Source organism: Dryas octopetala, chromosome 2, assembly GCF_963921425.1.
Source record: "Dryas octopetala chromosome 2, drDryOcto1.1, whole genome shotgun sequence".
NCBI lineage: Eukaryota > Viridiplantae > Streptophyta > Magnoliopsida > Rosales > Rosaceae > Dryas > Dryas octopetala.
This window is the reverse complement of record NC_141367.1, coordinates 8,184-17,962: the sequence shown is the minus strand read 5'-3', so window position 1 is coordinate 17,962 and position 9,779 is coordinate 8,184. Positions and strand designations below refer to the sequence as shown.

The 9,779-nt window shown below is 36.7% G+C and overlaps 1 protein-coding gene across 2 annotated transcripts; it reads right to left on the bottom strand.

Moving 5' to 3' along the window:
- Window positions 1–1,146: 1,146 nt before the first annotated feature.
- LOC147292277 (adenine DNA glycosylase-like) lies at window positions 1,147–7,239 on the bottom strand. Of its 2 annotated transcripts, XM_086234328.1 has the most exons (8): window positions 6,702–7,239; window positions 6,564–6,623; window positions 5,543–5,662; window positions 5,381–5,478; window positions 4,250–4,791; window positions 2,797–2,903; window positions 1,668–1,928; window positions 1,147–1,444 (listed from the first exon to the last, which is right to left on the bottom strand). In XM_086234328.1, exons 1-7 carry the CDS (start codon window positions 7,077–7,079, stop codon window positions 1,836–1,838), a joined length of 1,398 nt encoding a protein of 465 aa, XP_086090454.1. In that variant the 5' UTR covers window positions 7,080–7,239; the 3' UTR covers window positions 1,147–1,444; window positions 1,668–1,835. The 2 variants fall into 2 exon arrangements, with proteins under 2 accessions (XP_086090454.1, XP_086090453.1); XM_086234327.1 differs by lacking the exon at window positions 1,668–1,928.
- Window positions 7,240–9,779: the final 2,540 nt, after the last annotated feature.

Below are 9,779 nucleotides of genomic sequence, written 5' to 3'. Positions count from 1 at the left end.
CCCTTCGCCTTCTCCCCCTCACTTTGGGCCCTCTCTTCCCCTCTACGTCCCCCACTTCTTAATGTGAGAATGTGTAGTTATAGCCTTATGTAAGTGCTTTTAAGGATTTTGGGTCTCTAGATCTCCTTATATTATCAATTGGTTTTGGATTGGATGCTCCAATTTATTCATGATATTAGAGCAGAGTCACCCATGTGTGTTTGGCCGAGTGGTTACACATGCTCCACGCCACCTAATATGAGTTTTCCACGTGTTTGGCTTAAGTGATGCCACACGTGCAGGGACGTGTGAGATCGAATGTGTAATTATAGCTTTGTGTAAGTGCTTATAAAGATCTTGGGCCTCTCCTCCTATTGCCAATTGGTTTTGGTTTGGATGCTCTAATTTTTTTCACACACATTTGTATTTGATATCCCTCCTCTCTCCATCCATCGGTTCTCACCTTCCTCCCCCACTCCTAGTTTTCCCTTATGGTTGTTGCTTTCATTCTCCTACCCCCCTCTCTCTCTCTCTTGCTCCCCCATTCGCCCTCACTACCTTTTTTCTCTATCTCTCTCCCTATCCCTATCTCCCCTACTCATTCTCTCTGCTCATTCTCTCACTTTCTCTGTCTCTCTCCCCTCCCCCCTCTCAGCCTCTCGCCTCTCGCTTTTGCCTTCTCTCTCTCCTCCCCTTGTCGCTTTTGCATTTGCATTCCACTTTCCATTACCATCTCCCCCCTCTCTCTCCCTCTTTCACTTTCTCCATATATATATATATATATATCTCTCTCTCTCTCTCTCTCTCTCTCTCTTTCTCTCTCTCTCTTAGTCTTGATTCTCTAATGATTAACCTTGATTCGTAACCCTCAACAAACATAAACTGTAACCGTGATGATATGGAATCCTAATCAATGATCTTGATCTATAAATTTTGTAACTCTAAACTATAATCTTGATCCCAAGAGGACAACACATTTTCACAATCTTAAAACATATATCCAAAGTGAGGCATCTTTTTTAACAAGTTTACGTTTGCACAATCTTAGAACGAATTCCAAAGTAATTCCCATATTCACAAAAATCTGCAACATTCTTTCCAAACCTATGGGGATAATTCCCATATTCATCAAATCAAGGATCATTCTAGGAAAACACTTTAGAACCATTACCCAATCTCAAAAGATAATATCAGAGGAAGAAATAGGTTTAACTTCAACCAAATCAAGCCCCTTAGACATCTTGTTGTCCACAGTTTGACCCAAAGAAAACTAATATCTTTAGGCCACATACCCAACTAATATCATTCATAGTCATGCACATCTTTCAAATGATAAGTTAAAGCCCTTCTATGGCAATAATGAACATGCATCAGCGTAAATAGCCACCACCCTCGAGAGTACATCAAGAATATCATGAAGACATACACAATGTTGCCCTTCTTCCATGGTATGACACGTGGGTCCCTGAAAATACCATATGTTGAGCTCAAAATGCCAATTCTTTTCGAGATGAATTAAGATGAAATAAAATGTGAAATTGTGATACACCAATCATGATCCACTAAAATTCTATGAGGGTTCACCAAAAATGTGAAATTGTGATACACCAATCATGATCCACTAAAATTCTATGAGGGTTCACCAAAAAGTACTCTTCTGTAAATGAATGAAAATTTAAGAACCTCACCTATGGTGAACACTTCCCAAACGTAGAACTAAGAACCTAGCCTATGCTGAAGTGCCAGCTCTCAGAAAATATCTGCAAGCTGCAATCCAGATAAAATAGCCAAAACAATAAACTAAGCATCTTCCAGGTCATTATAGCATCACCTGGTCCAGGAACATTCTATCCTGTTCAAGACACTTTACATCTCTTTATTTTCTTGCTTGCCAAGGCAGGATCATAGGACAACTTTTCTCTCTTAAATTTTTGAACCATAGTGTATACCTGCACCAGGATGCATTTTCATAATTAACACAAAATTACGTGTAATTGAAGAAATAATTGAACCAGAGTTTCAGCATATTTTTTTGGTGCTAATAGTTTATTTGGAGTGAAAATTGCTATAGCCCTTGTGTTCCTGAGAGTGGATTTTGGCAGGAATCAACTAACAATGTAAACAAAATCAAGAAAAACGAAGCCAAATATGTCTAGTAGAATCACTTAGTAGTATAAATAGATTTCAAAAGGGGGAAAAACTATGTTTTACAATCCAAATTAATAAATGAAAATAAAAAAAATTGCATTATCAAGTTTGATATCATTATTCATGAAATTGGAAGGGGGGGGGGGGGGGGGGAGTAAATTTCGAACATCATGGACAACATTGCATTTTATTAGGGATACATATTACCTATTACCCCCCTTTCTTGTCATATATCAAAGAGATCAAAGGTAGAAAAGATAACAACTACTTATGCATTAGTATTATCCTGTTGCAAAAACTTCTCACATTTGCATTTCTAAATGAATCCAAAAAGAGGAAAGAACAAGAAAAAGCATTTTTGTCCCCTCAAAATGAATAAAATGCATTTCCACTTAGAAAGGATGTCTAATAAGTAATAACAAAACCCTTAAATTATTTGAAAGTTTTTTAATTTCATTATGGAGTACAGCCAATTCTGGTTTAATATTATCATACTGCAAAAACTTTGCATTTTAGAAGAATTTTTGTTAAAAAAAAAAAAAGGCATCTTTGTCCACTCAAAATGGAGAAATGATGTGCCAATTCAAAAATGAAGAGTGATCGCAATCACTTTATGAGCCAACATCAAGTTAAATAATGTAAAGTTTGGTTTGTGGAATATGACATCACCTTTCTTACTCCAGATGTCAATCCCATGCTTGATAGTACCTCGGCATCCACACATTTCCAAGGCATGGTTTCTCCGTCCTGCTTGCTAATTAGGTCATTCATCCCACCTTCATGCCAATCAAAAGCAACATACTCAGAAACATAAAGCAAGGTTGGCATACTACTATAACTTATGAAATGTACCGTGAAAAGCTTAATTTTTTTTTCCCTGTGATGGCAATATCATGAAGTTAATGAATTCAATAAACAAGTGTGCAGAAGCTTTGACATTGTGCTGCTTCTCAAATACTTCTCAGAAACGGTTAACTGAATTTAGCAATTGACATGTGGGTGTTTCTAATGTGGAAAGGCTGCAAAAAGCCTGTAGAAAATGCAGCTATACATACAAATACTAATGAGAATTTCTATTTGAACACCCCATTTCTTCTCACCACACACCCCTTTCATTTAATTTGTGAAATGACAAATTTTTACAATACCAAAGGACTAGGAAGGACACAAAAAATTTTCAAGCCCCTTTCTGAAGGACCAGATGATGCAGGACAACACCAGGTAGGTGTTGCCTAGGGTTATGGTGGGCTTAGGATGATGGAAAATTAGGAAATTAGGTGTTGCATGCCTAGGCAGCTGGCTGCAGAGCAGGTGGGGTTGGGTACTTGGGGTTCTGTTCTTGCCCTTTTTTCTTTTTTCTTTTTTCTTTGTTTTTTCTTGTGTAGTGAGGCGTTTTTAAAATGTGTGGGGATGTAGTGAGAAATTATTTAAAATTAAAGTGGGATGGGAGTGTAGTGAGTAAGGGGTGTGAGGTGAGAAATGTTAGGGTGTGCAGATAGAAAGATTCATACTAATTTAATAAAAGTTCATAATACTTATGCACGTGGAGAGACAAAGAAATGCAGATAGCTGATAGAGAAACAGATAGGTGCAGCCCACCCTACACCTTACAAATCAAGTTAATCAACAAAGAAGTGAGGAATGGGGATCAGAGATCACGATTGCAGGACCCGCCTACAGTCAAAACTATCATGTTTGTCTAACCACTATACTCTAGAAGCAAAAATTGTTCGGGAACGGGCAAACAATGTGTATGAAGATAACCCTTAGACTCTCATGGAAAATAAGAAGTTATGTGTGTTTCTATGGGCATGGAACAAAATTAAGCATCTAGGTTGGGCACATATAGTTTTATAAAGCATGTAGTAGATTTGTAGAATTTGACAACAATCTTCATTTTGTCATCGTCCTCCTCATAGCATATGTTATCATATATAAGGTGACATACAATTATTTAAAAAAAAAAAACATAATATGAAAAGTATATCAAAGCTAAAGACAACTTAAAGGCTTACTTACTAGTATTTTTTTTTTTTCAAATTCATCCTTCCAAATAAATACTTTCTTATGAAAAAAAACTGTGCAGGGGGGGGGGGGGGGGGGTGAGGGAGAGAGATCAAACCTTTTAGATGTAACACCAGTAATTCGACATACATCTTGAGACGAATGTGACTGAAAACATGGACATATTCTCCGACATGTTCCCGGGAAATTAGGTCGTAGGTCTTTCTGGAGTTAAGTGTAAAATATTGATTCAAATATTGGTCAATTGCTTCTCTCCTAGTGACCAAGTCAGCTTCTCCAGCCAGCAAGACAGATGGGAACTCCCAGAGGCCAGCAAGCAACCCTTCATCTGGCCTTTTTACAAGAAGAAACCCATTGTTGATTTGGTGTCTCTCTGATGGTTCCTCATCTCCCAATACTTCCACAACACATACAGCAGAAAAATCATGTCTTTTTTTTGCCTTTACCCCCTTAACTGGATAATCTGTAACCAGCACTGAACTATCATGCCTAGAGATTGACAGTGCACAACAGTGGCCTGATACAGGACATGTACGGCAGCTTGGACTCAATGGGGTACATACTACTGCACCAAGCTCCATGAGAGCCTGATTGAAGTCCCCAGGCTGCAAAGGGTCAACTAGTTGAGCTGATAGTTTCCTATACACAAACACATGGAAATCAAAAAGTGATGATAACATTCTCATTAAAATTAGCATTTGGAATTTTTTTAATATATATATGTATAGTTATACACACACCCATTGGTATCACTTGGATTTTAAACGCATCTATGTGAACCATGAATGCCACCAACACGAGATTTGGTGCATACATGCTGTCTAATTTGTTGCCACACATAAGGTTTTTTTTTATTATTATTATTAGTTTGGGAAAAAGTTGTAAGAAACATTGGTGAACATTTTTTCCCTTACCCTTTATATGAATAACAAATGGAAGAAGCAAATATGTTTCTTAAGGTATACTTCAAATAGAATGAAATGAAGAGAATCAATATATGTATAAATCAATTGTTTCATGCTCTGTTAATGAATCGTATAGACAAGGATAAAGCATACATTAAGTAGACGACAGATTTTCATTAATGGAAAAGAAAACGTAAATTTTTTTTTTTGGAAGGTATAATAACATTAATAAAATCAAAACTTTATCCCTTTAAAAAAAGGAATTAAGTTCAAATCCTATGCTAAAATAACAAACTGTCATTCCATAAGTAACAAAAGCTCACCAAAATTTCTTGATAGTCAAAGAGTCTTTTCGATTGGCAGAAACAGCTTTTAGTCTAGCAATCACCCTTACTACATTTCCATCAACCACAGGAACCACCTGATATAATAACCCTTAAAAAATGGCCGTTCTTGATTAAACAAATATCAGAAAAGTTACTCACCTCTTTAAATGCAATTGAGGCAATTGCTCCAGCTGTATAGTCTCCAATTCCGGGAATTGTCCGCAGTTGAGAAACTGTTTTAGGAAATTGAACTCCTTCTGCAACAATCATCCTAGCTCCCTAGCAATATGAACAAAGAGATTGAAACTAGGGCATGTTTTACTATAGGAATATGAAACAAACTGCTTTTTGTTATCATATTTTTCTTACTTCCTCATTATTTGAAATGAGAGACATAATTTTCAAACAAAATCAGTGAGAACAACAAAAGTTTGACCAAGCTAAGGTCCAAAGGCCTTCATTTTTTAACTAAAATATACAAGATGGAATCATCCTGCACAGGAGCTAATCTGGCCACTCAGAGTCTCAATATAATTATAAGTTGACAACTCGTAGTCATTAAAAGTGTGACAAAAGATCATCATAGACTTTGAATAATTTATAGATGAAAATGAAGGTACGTTTGTTTTCATATGACTTGATTATGCAGTCAAAGACTACCTTATATCCTAGGGTTCCAAGTTCTTCACTTGTAGAGTAATACATGCTTGTGTTTTCGTAAATATCAATTGATGTTTTAGTATGAGATATCAAACTGATATTATTCAAGTAACAGTCTGACAAATGATATATATGTATTCTTCATGTGAACGTCTCAGAAAACTAATGACAAGGTTCCACCCTAAAAACTCTTCATCCATCAGCGCATATAAGTAACAAAACTTATTCAAGCGGTGCCATTATTGCCCCATCTATAGAAACGGATTTTAGAAAAAAGAAAGAAGCTAAAGTCAATTTGGAACTAAGTTCAACCAATGCTTGAAGTAATGACGTTGGTAATAATCATGTAATAAAGTAATTAATTTAAATTTAAAGTTGCAGGTAGTATAAATTTAATAATTGGGATCACCTTTTTACATTATATCAGTTGTAATAATCAATGTTGTAACACATGATATATCTGAACACAAGAGTTATGATAGACAAAACCACAGGATTTTAGCAAATGAACAGAGAGCACCTCTAAAAGAAATCGTGCTCGCCGGTAGTAGCCCAAACCTGCCCACAATTCATTCACCTCCTGCAAAATATAGGAAGTGTTACTTATTTCGAAGTTGAGGAAAAAGGTTAATCAGAATGTGAATGTGAAGCAAGAGACCTCAAGAGAAGCCTGGGCAAGGTCGTGAATGGTTGGCCATTTGCGCATCCAACGGTGGTAGTACTGAATAACAGTCTGAACCCTAGTCTGCTGCAACATCATTTCCGAGACCCACACTCTATACGCTCTTCTCTCCACATCTTCCTCTGCTTCTCTCCAAGGGAGCTCTCTCCGGTTGAGGACGTACCATTCCAACAGAGCCACCCTAATTCTATGGGTCTCCTGTTCGCTAAACAAATCTTCTATGTCTTCCATTTCTGGTTCGTTGGCCGATTTCTGCCGCCGTTTCGTTTGTCTTTGTGGAGAAGACGGTGCTGGCTGTCTTCTATTGGCAACAGTCGCATTCTTCTTCCTCTGGCTATTCTTGTCCGAAACCATCGTGTTAATTTAAATGAGGAATCACTGCAAGTACGAAAACAACGGCTTCACCATGGATTCACTGCAAGGACGAAAGCAATGGCAGACAACAATATGAACCTAATGTTTTGCAGATAGGCAGAGAGTACTGAAAGGGAACGATGTTGTTATGTTTTCTCTAATTTTCAGCGTATAATTTTTTTTGGTAAATTTGTATAATTGTATTTAACTTTTAATTTGTCTAACTCTAAGAATCGGATAAAAAAAAGCCTCTTTTTTTACACGTTTTACACTTTTTCTAAACATATAGAAATACTTTTTTCATTATCCTAAAAAAGATTTATTTTTAAAATTTTATCAAAGGACAAAATTGAAAGTTTAGGGAAAAAAATGTTTGATTTAACAAAAAAGTGAATGATGGTGTCACGTTGGCACATAGAACAAGTATAATTTTATGTTTAAAGTATAATTTTATGTTGTTTTAATAATTTATGATTTTAGAATTATGTTTTTTCTTCATCCAAATTTTGTATATCAGGCAATGGTTCAAGGTTGAATTTTGTTAGTTCCCTGATTTCACATTTAAATGTTGTATCTTTGATTATTCAATTAGGATTACGATTAGGGTTATGATTTGGGTTACGATGAGGGTCACGATTGGGGTCACAATTAGGGTTTCAAATAAAGTTACTGTTAGGGTTACGAACGACGTTATGATTAAGGTTACGATTAGAGCTACGAGTAGGGATTCGATTAGGGTTACGATCAAGTACGATCAGGGTTACAATTAGGGTTTCAGTTAGGGTTATGATTATGGTTATGATTGGGGTTTCAATTAGGGTTACGATGAAGGTTGCGATCAAAGTGTCTATTAGGGTTACAAACGGCATTATGATTAGGGTAACGATTAGGGCTACGATTAGGGTTACAATTAGGTTTTGATAAGGGTTACAATTAGGGTTATGATTGACATTATGATCGAGGTAACGATAAGGGTTTCAATTAGGGTTACGATAAGGGTTTCATTAAGGGTTACGATCAAGGTTACGATTTGGGTTATGATTAGGGTTATTATTATGGTTCCGATTAAGGTAATGATTACAGTTATGATCGAGGTTTCCATTAGGGATACGATCAGGGTTGCAATTAGACTGTCAATTAAGGTTATGAATGGTGTTACAATTTGGGTTGCGATTAAGGCTACGATTAGGGTTTTGATCAGGGTTACTATTAGGGTTACGATCCACGTTACGTTGAGGGTTACAATTAGGGTTCTGATTATGGTTTCAATGAAGCTTAAGATTAGTGTTATGATCAAGGTTAGAATTGATGTTATGATTGGGGTTTCGATTATGCTTTCAATAAATGTTACGATTAGGGTTCTGATTCGAGTTTTGATAAGGATTATGATTAGGGTAATATTATAGTTATGATCGGACACATGGTACACCACTTCTCTCCATTTCGAAGGAAATTATGCTAAATTTGTAGGTGTGACACATGGCATAACATGTTGGACACGTGGAAGCTGGCGAGCCTCGTGTGACACTTAGCGGATCATGGTTGGACTCGTTGAAGCTCGTTGGCACGTATGACATGTGGCGGATAACGGTTTAAACCAATTAGGGTTTCCATCAGGCTACAATTAGGGTTTCGCCTAGGGTTTCAATTAGGGTTATGATTAGTATTATGATTAGGGTTTCAATCAGGGTTACAATTAGTGTTAAAATTAAGATTACGATTAGGGTTTTAAACAGGGTTACAAATAGGGTTAGAATTAAGATAACAATTAGGGTTCCAATTAATGGTTCGATCAAGGTTACATTTAGGGGGCCAATTAGGGTTGAAATCAGGGTTTCGATTAGAGTTACGATTAAGGTTTTGATTAGGGTTACGATTAGGGTTTCGAATAAGGTTACAATTAGGGTTTCAATCATGGATAAAATTAGGGTTTCGATCATGGTTACAATTAGGGTTCTGAATAGGGTTACGATCAAAGTTTTAAATAGGGTTACAATAAGGGTTTTAGTAAGGGTTTCGATTAGGGTTTCAATAGGGGTTTCGATTAGGGTTTCAATTAAGTGTTTCAATTAGGGTTTCGATTAGGGTTACAATCAGGGTTACGATCAGGGTTACGATCAGGGTTTCAATTAGTGTTTTGATCAGGGTTTGAACCAGGGTTACGATCAGGGTTTCAATCAGGGTTACAATCAGGGTTTCAATCAGGGTTTCGATCAGGGTTACGATTAGGGTTTCAATTAGTGTTTCGATCAGGGTTTCAATTAGTGTTTCGATCAGGGTTTCAACCAGGGTTACGATCAGGGTTTCAATCAGGGTTTCGATCAGGGTTACGATTAGGGTTTCAATTAGTGTTTCGATCAGGGATACGATCAGGGTTACGATCAGGGTTACAATCAGGGTTTCAATCAGGGTTTCGATCAGGGTTACGATCAGGGTTTCAATTAGTGTTTCGATCAGGGTTACGATCAGGGTTTCAATTAGTGTTTTGATCAGGGTTACGATCAGGGTTTCAATTAGGGTTACGATTAAGGTTTCGATCAGGGTTACGATCGAATTGTAACCCTAATCACAAATATAACGTAACCCATCTCGAAACCCCAATTGTAACCCTGAATAAAACCCTAATCGAAATGCTGTTTGAAACTCTTAACAGTAAATATAAATGAAACCCTAGTCGAAAACCTAAATTTCACCCTCATT